Genomic DNA, 24,070 nt, shown 5'->3' with positions numbered 1-24,070 from the left:
TGCTGACTGATTTGTTTGCTCGCATAAAGGGGGCCAAGTGGTTCTCTAAGATTGACCTTCGTGGGGCGTATAATTTGGTGCGAATCAGGCAGGGGGATGAGTGGAAAACCGCATTTAATACGCCCGAGGGCCACTTTGAGTATTTAGTGATGCCTTTTGGTCTTTCAAATGCTCCGTCAGTTTTCCAGTCCTTTATGCATGATATTTTTCGCGATTATTTGGATAAATTTATGATTGTGTATCTGGATGATATTCTGATTTTTTCGGATGACTGGGACTCTCATGTCCAGCAAGTCAGGAGGGTTTTTCAGGTTTTGCGGTCTAATTCTTTGTGTGTGAAGGGTTCTAAGTGTGTTTTTGGGGTACAGAGGATTTCCTTTTTGGGATATATTTTTTCCCCCTCTTCCATTGAAATGGATCCTGTCAAGGTTCAAGCTATTTGTGATTGGACGCAGCCCTCTTCTCTTAAGAGTCTTCAGAAATTTTTGGGCTTTGCTAACTTTTATCGTCGATTTATTGCTGGTTTTTCGGATATTGCTAAGCCATTGACCGATTTGACTAAGAAGGGTGCTGATGTTGCTGATTGGTCCCCTGATGCTGTGGAGGCCTTTCGGGAGCTTAAGCGCAGTTTTTCCTCTGCCCCTGTGTTGCGGCAGCCTGATGTTGCTCTACCTTTTCAGGTTGAGGTCGACGCTTCTGAGATCGGAGCTGGGGCAGTGTTGTCGCAGAAAAGTTCTGACTGCTCCGTGATGAGGCCTTGTGCCTTCTTTTCCCGTAAATTTTCGCCCGCTGAGCGGAATTATGATGTTGGGAATCGGGAGCTTTTGGCCATGAAGTGGGCTTTTGAGGAGTGGCGCCATTGGCTTGAGGGGGCCAGACATCAGGTGGTGGTATTGACTGACCACAAAAATTTGATTTATCTTGAGACCGCCAGGCGCCTGAATCCTAGACAGGCGCGCTGGTCATTATTTTTCTCTCGGTTTAATTTTGTGGTGTCATACCTACCGGGTTCTAAGAATGTTAAGGCGGATGCCCTTTCTAGGAGTTTTGAGCCTGACTCGCCTGGTAACTCTGAGCCCACAGGTATCCTTAAGGATGGAGTGGTATTGTCAGCCGTTTCTCCAGACCTGCGGCGGGCCTTGCAGGAGTTTCAGGCGGATAGACCTGATCGTTGCCCACCTGATAAACTGTTTGTTCCTGATGATTGGACCAGTAGAGTCATCTCTGAGGTTCATTCTTCTGCGTTGGCAGGTCATCCTGGCATTTTTGGTACCAGGGATTTGGTGGCAAGGTCCTTCTGGTGGCCTTCCCTGTCACGAGATGTGCGAGGCTTTGTGCAGTCTTGTGACGTTTGTGCTCGGGCCAAGCCTTGTTGTTCTCGGGCTAGTGGATTGTTGTTGCCCTTGCCTATTCCTAAGAGGCCTTGGACGCACATCTCGATGGATTTTATTTCAGATCTGCCTGTTTCTCAGAAGATGTCTGTCATCTGGGTGGTGTGTGACCGTTTCTCTAAGATGGTCCATTTGGTTCCTCTGCCCAAGTTGCCTTCTTCTTCCGAGTTGGTTCCTCTGTTTTTTCAAAATGTTGTTCGTTTGCATGGTATTCCTGAGAATATCGTTTCTGACAGAGGGACCCAATTCGTGTCTAGATTTTGGCGGGCATTCTGTGCTAGGATGGGCATAGATTTATCTTTTTCGTCCGCTTTCCATCCTCAGACGAATGGCCAGACCGAGCGGATTAATCAGACCCTGGAGACATATCTGAGGTGTTTTGTGTCTGCCGACCAGGATGATTGGGTTGCTTTTTTGCCATTGGCGGAGTTTGCTCTCAATAATCGGGCCAGCTCTGCCACTTTGGTGTCCCCTTTTTTCTGTAATTCGGGGTTTCATCCTCGATTTTCCTCTGGTCAGGTGGAATCTTCGGATTGTCCTGGAGTGGATGCTGTGGTGGAGAGATTGCATCAGATCTGGGGGCAGGTGGTGGACAATTTGAGGTTGTCCCAGGAGAAGACTCAGCTTTTTGCCAACCGCCACCGTCGTGTTGGTCCTCGGCTTTGTGTTGGGGATTTGGTGTGGTTGTCTTCTCGTTTTGTCCCTATGAGGGTCTCTTCTCCTAAGTTTAAGCCTCGGTTCATCGGCCCATATAAGATATTGGAGATTCTTAACCCTGTTTCCTTCCGTTTGGACCTCCCTGCATCCTTTTCTATTCATAACGTTTTTCATCGGTCATTATTGCGCAGGTATGAGGTACCGGTTGTGCCTTCCGTTGAGCCTCCTGCTCCGGTGTTGGTTGAGGGTGAGTTGGAGTACGTTGTGGAGAAAATCTTAGACTCTCGTGTTTCCAGACGGAGACTCCAGTATCTGGTCAAGTGGAAGGGATACGGCCAGGAGGATAATTCTTGGGTGAATGCATCTGATGTTCATGCCTCTGATCTGGTTCGTGCCTTTCATAGGGCCCATCCTGATCGCCCGGGTGGTTCTGGTGAGGGTTCGGTGCCCCCTCCTTGAGGGGGGGTACTGTTGTGAATTTGGATTCTGGGCTCCCCCGGTGGCTACTGGTGGAATTGAACTGGTGTCTTCATCTTCTCTGTTCACCTGTTCCCATCAAGATGTGGGAGTCGCTATATAACCTTGCTGCTCTGTTAGTTGCTTGCCGGTCAACAATGTTATCAGAAGCCTCTCTGTGCTTGTTCCTGCTCCTAGACAACTACTAGATAAGTTGGACTCTTGTCCATGTTTGTTTTTGCAATTTTGTTCCAGTTCACAGCTGTAGTTTCGTTACTGTGTCTGGAAAGCTCTTGTGAACAGGAATTGCCACTCTGGTGTTATGAGTTAATGCCAGAGTTTTAAAGTAATTTCTGGATGGTGTTTTGATAGGGTTTTCAGCTGACCATGAAAGTGTCCTTTCTGTCTTCTGCTATGTAGTAAGTGGACCTCAAATTTGCTAAACCTATTTTCATACTACGTTTGTTATTTCATCTTGATTCACCGCCAATACATGTGGGGGGCCTCTGTCTCCTTTCGGGGTATTTCTCTAGAGGTGAGCTAGGACTAATATTTTCCTCTGCTAGCTTTATTTAGTCCTCCGGCTGGTGCTGGGCATCTAGAATCAACGTAGGCATGCTACCCGGCCACTGCTAGTTGTGCGTTAGGTTTAGTTCATGGTCAGCTCAGTTTCCATCTTCCAAGAGCTAGTTCCTATATATGCTGATGCTATGATCTCTTGCCATTGAGATCATGACAGGAGAGGTTTTCTTCTGATAATTCTTCCATGAAGACTATTTGTGAAAGTGTCTCTGAACAGTAGAAGAATGTATCACAAATCCAGAGTATGCTAAATCTTTCTGAAGGTCTGTTATAGTCAATTGGTGGTTCTGATTTACCTCTCTAGCAATCCTATGAGCACCTTTCATTGAAATTTTGGTTGGTCTTCCAGACCTTATCTCGATCTTCACTGTTCCTGTTAACTGACATTTCTTAATTACATATTGTACTGAGGAAAGGGCAACTTGAAAACGCTTTGCTATCTTCTTATAGCCTTCTCCTGCTTTGTGGGCCTGCAATATTCTCATGTTCAGAGTGCTTGACAGCTGCTTAGAACCCATGTGTCACACACAGTGTGGGAAGACTAAGTGCAACACGAAGGGATGGAGAAAGGGAGCCCAACACTAGGGAAGAGGGGAGTCGGAGTTCTGCACCTATCACCGAGCAGGAGCCTAATCCCTGCCTGACCCTGGTAATAAACCCTGCTAAAGGAAGGAAGGGGTGTATTAGTCAATCCCCACTACAACTAAACACAGCTGGGATAGACAAACAAGGCGAACACTTATCTTGAGTAGACTCAGAGAGATAACAAAGACATCCTCCAGCAGCACCTGAGAGGATGATAGCCAACTGCTATAGCTCCAAGCTTCAACAGCGGCAAATGGGAAGATCACTGGCGATTCCCAGAAGTAGACAGGAAGTCTATAAACACCCATGTTCTGGTGTGTCAATTAGAGCCACTGAGTCCAAGAATCAGAAGGACTAGTAAGGCATCTGCAAAGCCAACCACAGAGACCTCCCGCAGCCAGATGCTGTGCGACTGCCTGCAGCCTCTGACATACCATGGCTGAGGTTTTTGCACAAGGTTAGAGGAGGCTTGGTTTTAATAAAGCTGTGAAATTTGCATCACCTGGCCTTTCATAACGATTATAGTGAACAAACGATAAGCTTAACAAGCTAATTAAGGTATGAAACCTTTGTCAGATTTATTGAGCATGCAAATATCCAAAGGTAAAAAAGAGAGCACCACTGACCGACCTGAAAGTCCAAAATTACATATTTATTAAGTCATAATCATAAAATACAAGAAGTATAAGCACTGGAAAATTACAGGTAATTAAAACTATATAAAATACATCAGGTACATTTACCCATAAATACTGAAAAAAGGATGCAATCAGGAGAATGTATGTAAATACAGAGAAAGTATCAAAACAGCAGTAAGAGTCACGGCAAATATGTAAAGTCTAAAAATGTCCCAAAAAAGGGCTGCTGCTGACATTGAGTTAAATCCACCAACAAACTGTAGGTACTCCATAGTAATCCATGGTAGTGCCACAAAAGAATGTGACTGTGAAACAATATAAATTACAATGTGTAACATCAATCATATAGTGGAAAAGGTATAAGTGCAAAAACCGTGCATACAAAAACCAATCAAAGGCTCAAAATCACTAAAGACCTACTTACTGCCAAAGCTAATGGACAATATTCTGTACTCCTCCTTCTAGACCTGTCCTCTGCTTTCGACACAGTTGACCACTGCCTCCTACTACAGATCCTCTCCTCCTTTGGCATCAAAGACCTCGCCCTATCCTGGATCTCCTCGTACCTTTCCAACCACACATTCAGTGTCTCCCACTCCCCCACTACCTCCTCATCCCATCCTCTCTCTGTTGGAGTCCCCCAAGGCTCTGTTCTAGGACCCCTACTCTTCTCAATCTATACACTTGGCTTGGGACAACTCATAAAGTCCCATGGATTCCAGTACCACCTCTATGCTGATGACACTCAGATCTACCTTTCTGGCCCAGACGTCACAGCTCTGCTGTCCAGAATCCCAGAGTGCCTATCAGCCATATCCTCCTTCTTCTCCTCTCGCTTCCTCAAACTCAATGTGGACAAATCTGAACTAATCATCTTTCCTCCATCCCATAGATCTTCCTTACTTGACCTATCTATTGCAATCAATGACATCATGCTTTCCCCCATACCGGAAGTCCACTGTCTCAGAGTAACCTTCGACTCTGTCCTGTCCTTCAAACCGCACATCCAAGCTCTTTCCACCTCCTGTCGCCTCCAGCTCAAAAGCATCTCTAGAATCCGTCCTTTCCTCAACCGTCAATCTACTAAAATGCTTGTGCATGCCCTCATCATCTCCCGCCTTGACTACTGCAACATCCTTTTCTGCGGCCTCCCTTCTAACACCCTTGCACCTCTCCAGTCCATCCTTAACTCTGCTGCCCGACTAATTCATTTCTCTCCTTGCTACTCCTCTACTTCCCCCTCTGCAAATCTCTTCACTGGCTCCCATTCCCTCAGCATATCCAGTTCAAATTACTAATACTGACCTACAAATCCATCCATAACCTGTCTCCTCCCTATATCTCTGAACTAATCTCCCGATATCTTCCCTCACGTAATCTCCGGTACTCCCAAGACCTCCTTCTCTCCTCCACACTTATTCGCTTCTCATCCAATCGCCTCCAAGACTTCTCCTGAATATCCCCCATCCTCTGGAATTCTTTGCCCCAACACGTCCGACTATCAACCACATTCGGACACTTCAGATGGAACCTGAAAACCCATCTCTTCAGGAAAGCCTACAGCCTGCACTGACCCTGCTGCCTCCTCATCACTACTGAAGCTACCGCCTCACCAACGCCGGAGCTGCAGCAACCCACAACCTATTGTCTCCTTCCCCCCCATCCTGTAGAATGTAAGTCCGCAAGGGCAGGGTTCTGTCATTGTTAGTTTGTTTACTGTAAGTGATATCTGTAACTTGTATGTAACCCCTTCTCATGTACAGCACCATGGAATCAATGGTGCTATATAAATAAATAATAATAATAATAATAATAATAATAAACCTGATGTATTTTATATAGTTTTAATTACCGATAATTTCCCAGTGCTTATACTTCTTGTATTTTATGATTGACTTAATAAATCTGTATTTTTGGACTTTCTGGTCAGTCAGTGGTGCTCTCTTTTTTTGGTTTTATTGATTTTATCCGACTGTCCATAATAGTACACTTCAGTCCTTCACGTGGTGATAGCGGTTATATGTTACTTTTATTCCTATATATGGTTTACAATTATTATTACCTCACGTACCTTACCCTGTGCATATTTCTTCTTAAATATCCAAAGGTGCCTAAGATTTTGCATTGACCCATTTTCCTTTTTCTAATTTTTAAAATGTAAAAATTGACAATATATATATTTTTGCCTAAAATACAAAGGAAATGTGTCTTCTTTAACTTTGTGCCTTTTAGAGATCATTTCATCTTCAGCTTGCTTAACTTTTCGCAATCACCGTAATTTTGACTAAGGGTGAACAAACTTTGACATGTCACTGTACATGCACATATAAAGAGTTTAGGGGTGAATCCACTACATTAAAGTATTAATTAGCTATTTATGACTATAATCAAAATAATACAGATAATAAATCATAGTAATAATGCTATATTTCAAATGTAAAATTAATATCCTGAAGTTCAAATTTCAGATGTGGCTGCAGTTAACATCGAAATTTTAGGGATACCAGTAGATATGAAATGGAAAATGGTTTGCCTGGTCAGACTCCCCATGAGTGTCTGATGTGTGCCTCTGGACTCACCCCTGATAGATGATGTCAGGGAACGGAATAATCAGATAGTTTTAATTCAAACACCCAACTCTATTTTTAATGGGGGTTGAATGGGGGTAGAAACTCACCACCAGAGCTGTTTGGCATTAACTTTCTTCACTCTCCTCATTGAGAAGGTACAAACATTTGTCCATGTATGGGGGGAGTCAGGAGATATAACTGTCATCTATCGTATAAGTATGAGCAGCATTAATGCTAATGGACAGCTGTCTCTCCAGGAAGGACTAATATAATGTAACTATAACTAAACATAGTGTCAAATATCATGATAAGGCAAACATTAATTCAACATTTTCTATGTAATGTGATGTCAAGTTAATGTTTGCGTTATAATTTATGCTTATACCTGCATGGCGCCAAGTTTAATGATGAATATGTGGATACATCTTAGTGCCTGATGACAAGTCTAGCTACACCACTAACTGTATCCAGTTTGGGCAACTTTTTTTGTAAAGTTTTGTATTAAAGTTTATGGGGCATTACTAATGTGATCATCTTGTTATTGCTTTTGCTGCCATACTTACTGTACCCATTTAAAATATATATTTTTTCCTGGCATTCTTATTTCATTCTGCAAGTCATTTACAATTCCTTTTTTGCCCATAGTAAAGTTGACGAAAATAAAATGTAATTTCTCTCCTATGTGCTCCATTCTCATTTGCAATCTATTCAATTCTGAAATACTGAAATTCCTTACACAACCTAGCTGTTAGGTTAGTTTTAGCCATAGCATGTTTTTATTATTTTTTTTATTCTTAATGCTGCAGTCTTTTTGTGTCACTTTTTGATGCAATTCTACCAAGAATCAGGTGAAAAATTAATCAAAAGACTTAACATATGTGCACACTTGAGTATTTTTGCTGAGTTTTTGGAGTGGAAACTGAGCAGAAACTCCCAAGTTTTTGAGCAGTTTTGAGATTTTTAATAGAATCTGGAGAGTTTCTGCTCCAAAAACTCCTAGAAAAAACTCTGTGTGAACATACCTTAAAGGGAACCTGTCATGTGCCAGGAGGGTAAGGTTACAGGCTACGTCGCACACTATGTACTCAGTGGTGACTTAGGGTATGTGCACACGTAGAATGGTCTACTGCGGATTTTTCCACAGCGGATTTGATAAATCCGCAGGGCAAAAACACTGTGTTTTTCCTGCGGATTTATCGCGGATTTACTGCTGATTTACCGTGCTTTTCCTGCGGATTTATCGCGGATTTACTGCGGATTTACCGCGTTTTTTGTGCGGATTCCACTGCGGTTTTACACTTGTGGTTTTCTATTATGGAGCAGGTGTAAAACCGCTGCGGATTCTGCACAATGAATCATGGGCATGGGCATGGGCACAGCGTCTTCGGTTTCCCATAGGTTTACATTGTACTGTAAACTCATGGGAAACTGCTGCGGACCCGCAGCAAAATTCGCATCGTGTGCACAGAGCCTAAAGCTGCACAGGCTCATCACTATGAAAGAAAGCCCAAGGCTGCCTAGTGGAATAAAGTGCGGGCAGAGGACAGCTTCTGAACGCTTTTAACCTGCAGCTTTTTTTTTTTTTTTTTTTAAGCGACAGGTTCCCTTTAGGGTATGCGCACACTGGATTTTTTGAGGAGTCTTTTGTAGCAGGTCTACTTTAAAAAAAAAAAAAAAAAAAAAAAAAAAAAGCAACAATGAGAAACCACTTGGAATGCTTGGAAGATTCTTACTATACATTTGTATTACATAATCACTTTGTTGCGGTGAGCCTTTTGAGCTTTTTTTTTAGGCATTGAAACATGCCTGATGGCAAAAAAAAGAATGTGCATGTCACTTCTAAGAAGCCTCTCCTTATGGAATCCACTCCAAACTAGGCACTGTCCAATTAAAAGACTGCAAAAACTGTTTCAGGACAAAATTATTCCTAAATGCTTTAAAAACTCTTCAAAAACTACTTCAGGAAATGAAAAACTCCTGCAAAAACTCTTGAAAAAAGGAGTGTTTCCTGAAGGAGTTTCCACTAGAATACTCGTTGTTTTTGACCACCGTAAATAAACTGAGTGCACACAGCCTTACAGAGACCTTCCGGCACCCCTGATTTATTACTCATGATATGTTATTTGTTTCACAACAGGACAAGAACATTGTTCATATTTGCTTAAATCTGGGGACACCATTGTATCTAAACATCAATGCCACCTAGTAATTATTGCCTTTTATTGCATTTAGGGATTGTGTGGACCGAATCAAACATGGAGACTGGGTGCTGCGCGGCTGCAGGCTGTGTCGCTGTACATATGGCTTACTTAGCTGCTTGAAAGAAGAATTGCAACCTGATTGTGGTGAGCTGGCATTCTGTTCTAACAAACTAAACTACAGTAGATACAAAGTTATAGCTGTCAAGTAAAGGTTGAATATTCTGATCCTGATAATGTAGAAGTGACTGCACTTAATATCGAAATCAGAGGAAAAGTAGAGGATGAGAAGTGGTTTGGTGGGTCAGACCCCTCACATAAGTGCCTATTACATAAGGAGAGCATGGCAGTCCCTGATGGATTGTATCATTTTATAAGTACCTTGACCAAGAATAAATGAAGGTCAACCAGCCATCTCTCCTGCATGTCTGATTGAGCAGTTGTAATTCCTTCTGAATGCTAATTCTTTAGAATATTTCCTTAGAACTCTTCTGTATAATCTTGATTAATCCTGCTGGAAATGTATTATTAAATTGACAACTGTGTGTTACTGTTCCTCTTTCAATTGGATGTATCACAGTCTGTCAGATACATCCTATTGACTGTGGGACTGGTAACATTTTAGTCATACATTTCCGGGAGGAATATCAGAGGAACAGTATGCTGCAACTCAAAGAATAGATGTTATTTAAATGGGGAGTACAAATATGGTTATCCGAAGAGGAATCCAATTATCCCACTTGAGTATACAGAACCACAATTTTGTTGAATAGTACTAGTGGCACAGCAATTACAAGAGTAGTGGTCCAAGATCACAGACACAAAAAGAGGACTTAAAAATCCTCCAGAAAATTGAAAAAAATCACAGAGAAAAAAGCAGATGATTACCTGCTGAAGCCTCCAAACAAATGCACTAGCAGGGCGCATCGGATCTTGCAGGGCTCAGTCGGACCAAGATGGCTCTGTAAACTGTAGGCCTCTATTCACACAGCATGCATTTTGTAGCACTGGGCGGCCCGCCTGTAGGTGCGTTAGTAATAGGCTGTAGACCAGATGCTCTGCATTGCTTGTGTGAACAATGCCACATACAGACTATTATCGCTTATCTTTTTGTGCACTGATGCCAAACAGCCAATACTGGATTGAAAGTGGTTGTTTCATTGGTATTTTTTGCACCTGTGTTTTTGCCATCATTAATCGGGTCCGATGCGCCCTGCTAGTGCATTTGTTTGGAGGCTTCAGCAGGTAACCATCTCTGCTTTTTTTCTCTGTGAGTAGTGGTCCAAGAGCAGCCTAATTTGTCTCATATCTCTCCACAACTTACCATACCAGTTTGAGGTATGAATAGATTACTAAATTTACACCATCATCTTTAGGATTTGACTGAGATTAGTTTTTAGATGATAAATTGTTGTTGCACTTGGGACCAATCTATTTATACAAGTAAAATGTCTGAAACTAAAGGCAGATTTGTACAGTGCTGATTTGATACAGTTATTGATGTCTCATCTAGAGGAACCATTCTACATTTTGGGTAAAAAAAAAAAAAAAGCATAATTAAATATCCAAAAATCTTGTGTAAAAAATCTTGAAAGCTGAAAGATTCCAGGTAGAATTAAAAAAAAAAAAAAATGTTTTCCAAATTTTACTGTTGCCATCACTCTACATTTTCCTTTTTGAAAAATTTTCTTTATGGGCTCATGCACAATACCGATTTTCTCAGACGAGTGCTATTCGTGGCATTCACGGTAAAGAATCATACCTGTGATATTCTATGGGACAGTACACATGTCCATTTTTTTCCTCAGACCTATTGGTTCATGTAAAAAAAAATGGAGACATGCACGATTTTGATTTAATGGGTCAGATCAAAATTGGCAAAGCAAGTCTGAGTCTGTGAAAAAAATCGGACTGCACTCAGAGAACTCGGGGGGGAAAAATTCCACATACGAGAAGAAGTGATGCCACACTGTAAAAACTCTGATTATACTCTGGTCAAAGTCTGATAATAATAATCATTCTGTTTTTCACGTAAGTGGGAAATCGGTCATGTGAACCTACCCTATGATAGATTCACATTACATGTCCATTACAAAGTGCTAAGGTAATTCTAGACTTTTCACCCACACTGCAGTTATACTATTACATTCAGGCCATGTTCCCACCTTCAGTATTTGGTCAGGGTTTCACATCAGTATTTGTAAGCCAAAATCAGGAGGGGAACAATAAGAGGAAAAGTATAATAGAAACACGTCACCACTTTGGCATTTTTCACTCATTCCTGGCTTTGGCTTGTAAAGACTGATGTAAAATACTGACCAAATACCGAAGGTGGGAACATGGATTTGTGCATATTCTACCAAACAACAATTTGATATGTAATGGCAATTGTTAGTTTCCTTTTCCTGTTTTATTTTATCCAATCCATTGTCATAAAAGGAGATTTGGTCAGTCATGTTGCCGTAGATTACAGTTTTTAAGCCTCTTTAAAAATCATTTCACCTGACTACCAGTAGTTTTACTTGTTCGATGGCTGATTGACAGCCTGTTTACACTGCCTGATTATTGGGGAATGAGTATTTTAGGAGTGCTCTTTTATAATAATTGGATAGTGTAAATCCAGCTTGAAGGAGTCTATTAACAAGCTGGCCAAACATTTTGTGCACCCCCAGTCATCACCCCTAATTCTGGCAATTAAACTCAACATTCACCTAATCTAGTGGTGTCTGCGGAGAAGTGATAGCAGCTGGTTGTCTTCAGCACAACTTTTCTCAAGTGGGAAGCAAATTAACTGCCTTAAAGCAAAATGGACATGGCCTCATGTACACAGATTACTGGCCAAAACATCTAACTGAAGTCAATTAACATTGCTGTTTATGTTTTTCTGTGTTTTTTTTATATTTAATTTATTAAATAATGATTTTAATATATCGTAATCGCCTTTGTAGCAGCTGCCTGACACTGGCCACTGAATATGAGTTTGTCATCCACCCATACACCCAGGTCTTTTTCATTGACGGTTTTGCCCAGAGTTTTAGAATTAAGCACATAGTTATACATCTTATTACTTCTACCCAAGTGCATGACCTTACATTTATCCCCATTAAAGCTCATTTGATAAATGGCAAATGAGCTTTAATGGGGATAAATGTAAGGTCATGCACTTGGGTAGAAGTAATAAGATGTATAACTATGTGCTTAATTCTAAAACTCTGGGCAAAACCGTCAATGAAAAAGAACTGGGTGTATGGGTGGATGACAAACTCATATTCAGTGGCCAGTGTCAGGCAGCTGCTACAAAGGCAAATAAAATAATGGGATGTATTAAAAGAGGCATAGATGCTCATGAGGAGAACATAATTTTACCTCTATACAAGTCACTAGTTCGACCACACTTAGAATACTGTGCACAGTTCTGGTCTCCGGTGTATAAGAAAGACATAGCTGAACTGGAGCGGGTGCAGAGAAGAGCGACCAAGGTTATTAGAGGACTGAGGGGTCTGCAATACCAAGATAGGTTATTACACTTGGGGCTATTTAGTTTGGAAAAACGAAGACTAAGGGGTGATCTTATGTTAATGTATAAATATATGAGGGGACAGTACAAAGACCTTTCTGATGATCTTTTTAATCATAGACCTGAGACAGGGACAAGGGGGCATCCTCTACGTCTGGAGGAAAGAAGGTTTAAGCATAATAACAGACGCGGATTCTTTACTGTAAGAGCAGTGAGACTATGGAACTCTCTGCCGTATGATGTTGTAATGAGTGATTCATTAATTAAATTTAAGAGGGGACTGGATACCTTTCTGGAAAAGTATAATGTTACAGGGTATATACACTAGATTCCTTGATAAGGCGTTGATCCAGGGAACTAGTCTGATTGCCGTATGTGGAGTCGGGAAGGAATTTTTTTCCCCAATGTGGAGCTTACTCTTTGCCACATGGGGTTTTTTGCCTTCCCCTGGATCAACATGTTAGGGCATGTTAGGTTAGGCTATGGGTTGAACTAGATGGACTTACAGTCTTCTTTCAACCTTAATAACTATGTAACTATGTAACTATATGTAATTTGTGGACTATAAGACACACAAGACCATAAGATTTGCCCCAAATTTTGAGGAGGAAAGTGGGGAAAAAATATTTAAAACATTTTTGCTTAATGTGTCAAATGTGAGCCCAACTTATAGTCCGAATGTAGCTTACCGTAGGGGGTGAGCAGATGTGGCGGTGGAGCATGGTCACAGGTGGAAGGGTCGACGCTGCAGGAAGTCGGCAGCAACAAGAGTGGGGCGATGCTATGGGCCCTTGGCTGGGAGGAGGGTATGCTCTGGCGGTGTTCTTCAAGAAAATTTCCTTCCAAGTTTTGGCGAAAAAAGTGTGTCTTTGTAGTCCACAAAATACAGTAAATAAATATAGAGCCCCCCTCCCAAGAAAAAAATGTAGACTTATATGTATTGATTTGCCTCCATTTATCTCTTCACAGACCCTACAAGTGATGGCAGCCAGCTGAAATCATACTTCTGTGGAAAAATGTTACATTTGCTGACATTTATTATATTTCACCTGTTAATTGGAAAATGCATTGGATTTTGCCAATGATTTTAAAACCATTTGACTTCTATAGACATATAGATCATCTGCTTAGGTTTTGCTGACATTCCACAATTTTTATGAACTACCAGAACATCCAAAAATGTCAGTGCATCCATGGCTCCAATGATTGATATATCCAATGCATAAAAAAAATTGATCTAATGCCCTTTATCCATAACTGTGCCTGTTGGCCGCATGAACTGACCTCTCCATGACATACATACAAATTTGGCCAAGCGTAATATGTTTTGAATAAGGAAATCTGCCCACCACCACTATTGAATAACCACCAGATCAGCTATAAAGAAGTCAATCGGCGGTCATTTAATGACCTGTTTAGACCTGTTTGATTGTGCACAGAGCAATCAATAATACAATCATTTTATGTATATAGAATATCATCATTATCCTGTTTACACGGAATGATGTGCTGCCGATGATTTTAAAGCACCAGCCAGTGTTTTTTTGTTTTGTTTTTTTGCAGCCTGGAGTGGTGCTTCTAATCTTAGTTCCCTGCATTTAGTCTCACACTTATCAGCTGTTGTCTTAAGCTGCTCCAGTTGGTCTCCAACAGTTTGTGACTTCCAGTGTTTGCTGGAGCAATCCGGAAGTCACAACTCATTGTAAATCTATGAGAGCCAGAACGAGGCTCTTATAAACTTGCATTGAGCGATCGCAACTGTTACCTCTGACTCTGGTTGTTGCGGTCAGTCAGAAGTCATGGCCACAAGATGGTATAATGGGACCAGAACGGCATTAGAAAGAGCCAAAGCTGGCGGCCAGTAAGTATAATGCTAGGGGTAGGACACTTAGATTAGTGCCACCACTCAAATGCTAAGACTAAGACAAAAACACTATCAGGAGGGGGGCTTTAATACTGCCATGTTTTTCCAATCATAGGGTGATTGCTGGCATTTTTACACAAGCCGGTTTTTGGCTTATCTAAAAGGGAATCTGAAAATATTCCTGACAGAAACATAAAAGGATCAGACATTGAAATTCATCAAACACTATCCTTCTTGCTTCAGGAGAATCAGGAGACCAAAATGCATATTAGATGGTTGACCAGTTCTGCTGAAATCAGCTGGTTGGGCCAACTTTCTCTAATATGTATGTTGGCTGTAAAACAATAGTTTTCAAATTGATATTGGATGGGGCTCTGTTCATGGAAAAGAAGAAGAGGCAGCACTCTCAAGCTTCAATGCAAAACCACTGTGTTTGTAATCGGTTTACAAATGCACTTTTTTTGTGCTTCTTCTTTTTCTTGGATAGACTGCTTGGTGATTCAGCTTCATGGTAACCCACCTGGAAGAGTGCACCTGGTAACCCATAACTCAGTGTGTACCCAGTAACCCACCAAAAGGCATGCCCCAGTATCCCCATCATAGCATGGTGTACTGCTCATACTCTGTTTACCGGGGCCCAGGTCATGTTTAGTTATATAAGTGGGTCACGTTAATCCATCTATATGCAAAATACATTTTTAAAGCATGGATATAATATTTCCTCTTCCTATGGAAGAACTATGTCTTGAATTGAAATATTTATTAATGATATATTTAATTTAATACAGCAGTATATTTGTATTGCGCTAATAAAGATCTGTATTCTATTATATGTATCTATGCGTTTTGAGTGTACCATTAATGTTTTACATAGCGTATTTACTCATCTGCTACTTCTTGATGTAACCAGGGGTCATGGTTTTTGCTGATGTAAACCAGTGTTCTATACTTTCCATTAGGAATTATCTGTGACAAAATGAAGGGGTATGGTGTGACATGTCTGAAAGCAACTGTATTTTTTAGAACAAGTAAATTGACAAAAAACAGGCAATGAAGAATTCTGACCTTTGTGCGACCTGGACGGGTCCATGCAATCAAAGTCCTGGAGTGGTTTTGTCACTTGTGTGAAATCTCTAACCTTTACTGTGTGCAGCTGGGAAGAAAGTGACAGAAGAAGTTTACATTTTACAAGACTCTGTAGAAAAACATTTTACACTGCTCGGCTCTGTAAAAGTATGAGCCTTGTAATTTTACAAGATGCAAAATAAGTGTCACAGAAGAAGGTACAAAGAAATCTCCCTCTGATCTGCTTGAATGGGCTTTTTTTTAAAGGTAAGATAAACAGAAGGGACAAAGATTATGATTAAAGTCATTCACTGTACAAGTTCCTGGCCAAGAGAAGGTTGAAGAAGTGAAAATGAAAAATATATATTTTACACTATTAGAAAAATATCTCTTACAGAAAAAGAATAAGATATTACATGCTAACATTGAAATTTCAACATCGATAAGGACCCGTGGATGTTCGTGTTCAACCGGTTTGGGTGAACTGTCGTCAAAAGTTCAGTTTGGGCATCAGAACTTGAGCCAAACTTGACCCCAAACCCAATAGAAGTCAATTGGGACCCAAACTTTGGTGCTGTAAAATGGCTCTAAAATGTTAGTAGTAAGGGCTAGGAGGCTGAAAAGGAAGCAAAATGAAGATAAGGACATGACAATACCCTGCAAACAAGTAGAGGATGAGGTGGATGTGGAACAGGCAGAGGCGGTAGATAGCACTTTTTTTATTTGTTTTTTTTTTTTTTTGGGGGGGGGGAATGTCTTAAAATAACATAGAACAAAAAAGCAAACCTACAACAATCTCGAACCAGAAGGCGAAGGTCTAAGTGGAGGAGAAGGTGAAGAGGTGAGGGAGGATGTGGTGGTGGAGGTGGAAGTAGCCAACACTGTTTTTTTTTTTTTGTTTGTTTTGTTTTTTTTGGGGGGGGCACTTTTTTAGGGAAATGGCTGAAAATAAAACAATAAAAAAAACACAAGGTGGAAGTGGATGAAGAGGCTGGGGAGGAGGTAGAGATGGATGTGGCTTTGTGGGTGGAAGAGGTGGAGGAGGTAGCCAACATTGTTATTTTTGTTTATTTGCTTTTTCCAGTCAATTAAAGGTGTGGACAAGTTCTGTGGGATCCACGCCTGGTTCATTTTAATGAATGTGAGCTTGCCCACTTTGGCTGTGGTTGTGGACAGGCTCATGTGACAGTTTGTGATCACACCCGCTGCCGTGCAAACATGAGTTCCACCAGTACACGTACAGCAGTGCAGGGCAGCAACTCCAAAGCGTAATTTGCAAGCTCAAGCCATGTGTCCATTTTAAAGACCCAGAAGTTAAATTTGGCAGACCCATCACTCAGTATGTGGAGACGTCTGGACATGTAACCTTCCACCATGTTGTTGAAATGCTGCCTGCTGCTAATACGGATGGTATCAGATGGTGGAGCCAGATGTTGTGGCTTACTGGAGAAGATTTTCCACATTTCTGCCATGTTTACACTCCCAAAGTGATGCCGGTGTCCTTGTAGCAGGGATCCAGCAGGGTGACCGCCCAGTAATCAGCAATTGTAACAATACAGGCAACTCAGTGGTCGCTGCGCAGGCACAGCAGCATGTATAGGCTCATGTGTGCCAGGCTGCCCAGAGGCAACGACAAGATGTCTTCGGAGGGAGGTGTATCATCTCTGTCCTCTGTAAACCCCCCAGCCACCCTCCAGTGATGCCCGTGAGCTCCTTTGAGTGCCATCCTACTGTGACCATGGTTTCTTCTCATCATCATCCTCCAAAACAGTCCCCTGGCTGGACATTTGTGTGCCTGGCTGCTTGATACAATATTCCACCCTTCAAGTCATGTGCGGACCACTGGCCTGATAATGGTGTGAACAGTCCCTGTTCCTCCTCAACTTCCTACTGTACCACTACCCATCCATCACCGCCTGAAGCATTTTTCAAGCAGGCATAGAAGTGGGATAGTAACGCTTATGATGGCATCATCAGTACTAAGCATGACGGTGGAGTACTGTAAGCAGCGCAACACATTACATATGTCCCGCGTGGAGGCCCACTCATTGGTAGTAAAGAGGTGTTGTTCACGTAGAGCAACTCACAAATGCGTCCTGCAGATGAAACTCCACTATTTTCTGCTCCAGTGCTCGCCAAGAGTCCTAAAATAAATACATCCACTTCATCACTCCCAAATCCCTGGAAATAGACACAAACTAAAAAAAGAGAAGGAATAGATTAAAATCAAATAAAAAACCCTGAATAATGATAAACACAAAAAACCCTCACCCATAAAAGAATGCCAATTTAAAGAAAGACGGAGAAACCCATGTTTTCATTAAGACAACTCGGACTGAGCGTCCCAAGGCGATAAATCCAATGGCACTCTAATTGAGCCAAGGCCCTACCCAGGTCCCCACCCTTAATGCCTAGATCCAACTGATTAATAGCATTAATATGTAGACCCCTGGGATTACATTTATGGTGCCTTTTAAAGTGCCGTGGTAACATTTTCAAACAAGTATCATCTTCTGCTGTGGCAGCCTTCTCGATGTCCAGCACGTGTTCCCTCACTCTAAGTTTAAATTCCCTAGTGGTGAGACCTATGTACACTTTTCCACAGGGGCATTCGGCGTGGTAGATAACCCCCTTTGATGTTTTCTGATCTTATACGTGCGCGATCCATCAGCATTTTTAAAGGTTTTAGTCTTAACAAGATTTAAACTTGCCTTGCATAGGCCACATGGAAAGAATCCCCACGTCACTGAATAACTGTTATTTTTTCTGGAGACTTCATAATGGCTACGCACCAAAAGATCTTTAAGATTAGCCGAACGTCGGGCCATATATTGGAGAGAGGATGGTAACAACTGTTTAAATATCGGGTCCGTAAGTAGAACACACCAATGTTTGTCAACAATGTTCCTCAAATTGTACCATTGTCCATTAAATGAAGAAATAAAGCGATAAAGCGTACCTGTGAGGTATCCTTACTGGTAATCACCTTTTTCCTGCCATATAACAACTCATCCCTCGTTGTAGATTAGGCCCTTCTGTATCCTCTATGAATCATTCTGCGACTATATCCTCTATCTTCAAAAACAAAACACTGTTTTTCGAATGAAACGGAATCCGAACAAATTGTCCTTTCCCTCAAAAACCAGCCAATGGGGATGCCATTAATTGTGCTTGCTGGATGCGCCGAATCTGCCATGAGGTAAGAGTTAGTGGCCGTGGGTTTTCTATATACGTCTGTATGGATTATACCCTCCATAGATGCTTCAATCGATATGTCCAAAAATTCCAAACACCTGCCGGTTTTAAAGGTACCGTATATACTCGAGTATAAGCTGAGATTTTCAGCCCACTTTTTTGGGCTGAAAGTGACCCTCTCGGCTTATACTAGAGTCAGTGTCAGCGGGAGGGGTCGGCGGGTGAGGGGGAGTGGCGCGGTGATATACTCACCTGCTCCTGGCGTGGTCCCTGCATGTCCGATGGTCTCCAGGCAGCTCTTCCTGTGTTCAGCGGTCACGTGGCACCGCTCATTACAGTAATGAATATGCACGCATATTCATTACTGTAATGAGCGGTACGTGACCGCTGAACACAGGAAGATGCCGCCGCCTCCCGGAGACCATCTGACAGTGAGACTCTGCCAGGGACCGCGCCGGGAGCAGGTGAGTATATCGGGGGAGGTGAGCCTTGAGCGATAGTCACATTCCTCAACCCTTAGGGAGTTAGAGTTAGGGTTGGAATTAGAGTTAGGGTTGGAATTTGGGTTAGGGTTGGAAATAGGGTTAAGATTAGGGTTAGGGTTATGCTTGTGGTTAGGGTTATGGTTAGGGTTGGGGTTAGGGTGGTGGTTATGGGTAGAGTTGGGATTAGGATTAGAGGTGTGCTGGGGTTAGTGTTGGAGTGAGAATTGAGGGGTTTCCACTGTTTAGGCACATCAGGGGTCTCCAAATGCGACATGGCGCCACCATTGATTCCAGCCAATCTTGCGTTCAAAAAGTCAAATGGTGCTCCCTCCCTTCCGAGCCCCAACGTGCGCTCAAACAGTGGTTTACCCAAACATATGGGGCATAAGCATACTCAGGAAAAATTGCACAACTACTTTTGGATCTAATTTCTCCTGTTACCCTTGGGGAAATAAAAAAAATTGGGGCAAAAAAATTATTTTTGTGGGGAAAAAAATGATTTTTTTTATTTTCACGGCTCTGAGTTATAAAATTCTGTGAAGCACTTGGGGGGTTCAAAGTGCTCACCACACATCTAGATAAGTTCCTTGGTGGGTCTAGTTTCCAAAATGGGTCACTTGTGGGGGGTTTCTGCTGTTTAGGCACATCAGGGGCTCTGCAAACGCAACGTGACACCCGCAGACCATTCCATCAAAGTCTGCATTTCAAAACATTACTGCTTCTCTTCTGAGCCCCGACGTGTGCCCAAACAGTAGTTCCCCCATACATGGGTATCAGCAAACTCAGGACAAATTGGACAACAACTTTTTGGGTCCAATTTCTCCTGTTACCCTTGTGAAAATAAAAATTTGTGGAATAAAAAATAATTTTTGAGGAAAGAAAAATGATTTTTTATTTTCATGGCTCTGCGTTATAAACTTCTGTGAAGCACTTGGGGGTTCAAAGTGCTCACCACACATCTAGATAAGTTCCTTGGGGGTCTAGTTTCCAAAATGGGGTCACTTGTGGGGGGTTTCTACTGTTAAGGCACATCAGGGGCTCTGCAAACGTAACATGACGCCCGCAGACCATTCCATCAAAGTCTGCATTCCAAAATGTCACTACTTCACTTCCGAGCCCCGTCGTGTTCCCAAACAGTGGTTCCCCTCCACATATGGGGTACTATCATACTCAGGACAAACTGGACAACAACTTTTGGGGTCCAATTTCTCCTGTTACCCTTGTGAAAATAAAAAATTGTGGGCTAAAAAATAATTTTTGAGGAATGAAAAATGATTTTTTTTTTCACGGCTCTGCGTTATAAACTTCTGTGAAGCACTTGGGGGTTAAAAGTGCTCACCGTACATCTAGATTAGTTTCTTGGGAGGTCTAGTTTCCAAAATGGGGTCACTTGTGGGGGAGCCCCAATGTTTAGGCATAATGGGGCTCTCCAAACGCGACATGGTGTCCGTTAACGATTGGAGCTAATTTTTCATTCAAACAGTCAAATGGCGCTCCCTCCCTTCCGAGCCCTGCCGTGTGCCCAAACAGGGATTTATCCCCATATATGGGGTATCGTCGTTCTCAGGACAAATTGCACAACAAATTTTTGGGTCTAATTTCTCCTGTTACCCTTGTGAAAATAAAGATTTGGGGGCGAAAATATCATTTTTGTTGAAAAAATGTGATTTTTCATTTTCAAGGCTCTACTTTATAAACTTCTGTGAAGCACCTGGGGGTTTAAAGTGCTCCCCACACATCTAGACAAGTTCCCTAAAGGGTCTAGTTTCCAAAATGGTGTCACTTGTGGGGGGTTTCTACTGTTTAGGCACACAGGGGCTCTCCAAACGCGACATGGTGTCCGATAACGATTGGAGCTAATTTTTCATTCAAAAAGTCAAATGGCGCTCCCTCCCTTCTGAGCCCTGCCGTGTGCCCAAACAGTGGTTTACCCCCACAAGTGAGGCATCAGTGTACTCAGGAGAAATTGCCCAACAAATTTTTGGATCCATTTTATCCTGTTGCTCATGTGAAAATGAAAAAAATTTGAGATTAAAATAATTTTATTGTGAAAAAAAGGTACTTTTTCATTTTTACGGATCAATTTGTGAAGCACCTGGGGGTTCAAAGTGCTCACTGTGCATCTAGATAAGCTCCTTCGGGGGTCTAGTTTCCAAAATGGGGTCACTTGTGACGGAGCTCCAATGTTTAGGCACACAGGGGCTTTACAAACGCGACATGGTGTCCGCTAAAGATTGGAGCCAATTTTTTATTGAAAAAGTCAAATGGCACTCCTTCCCTTCCGAGCCCTGTCGTGTGCCCAAACAGTGGTTTCCCCCCATATGGGGTATCGGCGTACTCAGGACAAATTGTACAATAACTTTTTGGGTCCAATTTCTCTTTTTACCCTTGGGAAAATAAAAAAAATTGTTGCTAAAAGATCTTTTTCGTGACTAAAAAGTTAAATGTTCATTTTTTCCTTCCATGTTGCTTCTGCTGCTGTGAAGCACCTGCAGGGTTAATAAACTTCTTGAATGTAGTTTTGAGCATCTTGATGGGTGCAGTTTTTAGAATGGTGTCACTTTTTGGTATTTTCAGCCATATAGACCCCTCAAACTGACTTCAAATGTGAGGTGGTCCTTAAAAAAAGTGGTTTTGTAAATTTTGTTATAAAAATGAGAAATCGCTGGTCAAATTTTAACCCTTATAACTTCCTAGCAAAAAAAAAAATTGTTTCCAAAATTGTGCTGATGTAAAGTAGACATGTGGGTAATGTTAGTTATTAACTATTTTATGTCACATAACTCTCTGGTTTAACAGAATAACAATTAAAAATTTGAAAATTGCAAAATTTTCTACATTTTTGCCAAATTTCCATTTTTTTCACAAATAAATGCAAAAATTATCGACCTAAATTTACCACTAACATGAATCCCAATATGTCACGAAAAAACGTTCTCAGAACCGCCAGGATCCGTTTAAGAGTTCCTGAGTTATTACCTCATAAAAGGACACTGGTCAGAATTGCAAAAAATGGCCAGGTCATAAAGGTCAAAATAGGCTGGGTAATGAAGGGGTTAAAAGGTCCCTTAGTTTGTTTCAGCAGGCTCCACAATCATGGGGAAGACAGTGCTGACTTGACAGATGTCCAGAAGACAGTCATTGACACATTCCACAAGGAGGGTAAGCCTCAAAATGTCATTGCTAAAGAAGCTGGCAGTTCACATAGTGCTGTATCCAAGCATATTAATGGAGAGTTGAGTGGAGGGAAAAAGTGTGGTAGAAAAAGCTGCACAAGCAACAGGGATAACAGCAGCCTTGAAAGGATTGTAAAGAAAAGGCCATTGAAAAATGAAGGGGAGATTCACAAGGAGTGGACTGCTGATGGAGTCATTGCTTCAAGAGCAACCACACACAGACATATTTAGGACTTGCCTACAAGTGTCACAATCCTTGTGTCAAGCCACTCAGGACCAATGGATAACACCAGAAGTGTCTTACCTGGGCCAAGGAGAAAAAGAACTGGACTGTTGCTCAGTGGCCCAAGGTGTTGTTTTAAGAATAAAGTACATTTTGCATTTTATTTGGAAATCAAAGTCCCAGAGTCTGGATGAAGAGTGGAGAGGCACACAATCCAAGCTGCTTGAGATCTAGTGTGAAGTTTCCACAATCAGTGATGGTTTGGGAAGCCATGTCATCTGCTGGTGTAGGTTCACTGTGTTTTATGTAGACCAATTTCAGTGCAGCCATGTACCATGAAAGTTTAGAGCACTTCATGCTTCCCTCTGCCAACAAGCTTTTTGGAGATGGAAATTTCATTTGCCAGCAGAATTTGGCACCTGTCCACATTGCCAAAAGTACCAATACCTGGTTCAAAAATCACTGTGCTTGATTGGCCAGCAAACTCACCTTCTTGTTATCCTATAGTCAAGAGGAAGATGAGACACCAGACCCAACAATGTAGACAAGCTGAAAGCTGCTATCAAAGCAAGCAGGGCTTCCATAACACCTCAGCAGTGCCACAGGCTGATCGCCTCCATGCCACACTGCATTGATGCAGTAATTGATGCAAAAGGAGCCCCGACCAAGTATTGAATGCAATAATAGATCGCCATTTACCCAGTGACTCCGGTCGCATCACACGTGCGCCTACGTGGACAGGACTTCTTGCTGCATCCAGTATATTTGTTCTGATGAAGGTCCGGATGTGGACCGAAAACGTTCGACTTGCCTTTATGGATGCACATCAATAAACCTTTTGCATATGATAATTATTCATCTAGAGTGCCAAGTTTTTTCGGATTTGGATCAAGTATTGAGTGCATTTACTGAACATACATTTCAGTAGGCCAACATTTCGGATTTTAAAATCATTTTTAAAGCTGGTGCTATAAAGTATTCTAATTTACTGAGATAATGACTTTTGAGTTTCATTGGTTACAATCCATAATCATCCTAATAAATAGAAATAAACATTTGAAATGGATCACTCAGTTTGTAATGACTCTATATAATATATGAGTTTAGCTTTTTGTATTGAAGAACTAAAATAAATTAACTTTTTGATGATATTCTAATTTTGTGAGAAGCACCAGTATCAACGTTGTAAAATTCTGTGAAGCACCTGACGGGTCAATGTGCTCTTCTCATGTCTAGATAAATTCCTTGAGGGGTCTCATTTCCAAAATGGGGTAATTTGAGGGGGTTTCCACTGTTAAGGCACATCAGGGGCTCTCCAAATGCAACATGTCACCCGCAGACCAGTCCATCTAAACCTGTATTCCAATAGTTCACTCGTTCCTTTCTGAGCCCTGCTGTTCACCCAAGCAGTAGTTTTCCCCCACATGTGAGGTATCTGTGCATTCAGGAGATATTGCATAGCAAATTT

General features: G+C 41.8%; 1 protein-coding gene across 1 annotated transcript in view; it reads left to right on the top strand.

Moving 5' to 3' along the window:
• LOC143794007 (cryptic protein-like) overlaps positions 1–15,292 on the top strand; it is a 68,501-nt gene extending 53,209 nt beyond the window's left edge. Inside the window, exons 5-6 of the mRNA XM_077280926.1 lie at positions 9,112–9,224; positions 13,564–15,292. Of these exons, the coding sequence (XP_077137041.1) occupies positions 9,112–9,224; positions 13,564–13,679 (229 nt within the window). The 3' untranslated portion in view covers positions 13,680–15,292. The remainder of the gene's footprint in view (positions 1–9,111; positions 9,225–13,563) is intronic.
• Positions 15,293–24,070: the final 8,778 nt, after the last annotated feature.

The sequence above is a fragment of the Ranitomeya variabilis genome, chromosome 1, assembly GCF_051348905.1.
Source record: "Ranitomeya variabilis isolate aRanVar5 chromosome 1, aRanVar5.hap1, whole genome shotgun sequence".
NCBI classification, from domain to species: domain Eukaryota; kingdom Metazoa; phylum Chordata; class Amphibia; order Anura; family Dendrobatidae; genus Ranitomeya; species Ranitomeya variabilis.
Note: the sequence above shows the minus strand (reverse complement) of the source record. Positions and strands in the feature narration are given on the sequence as shown.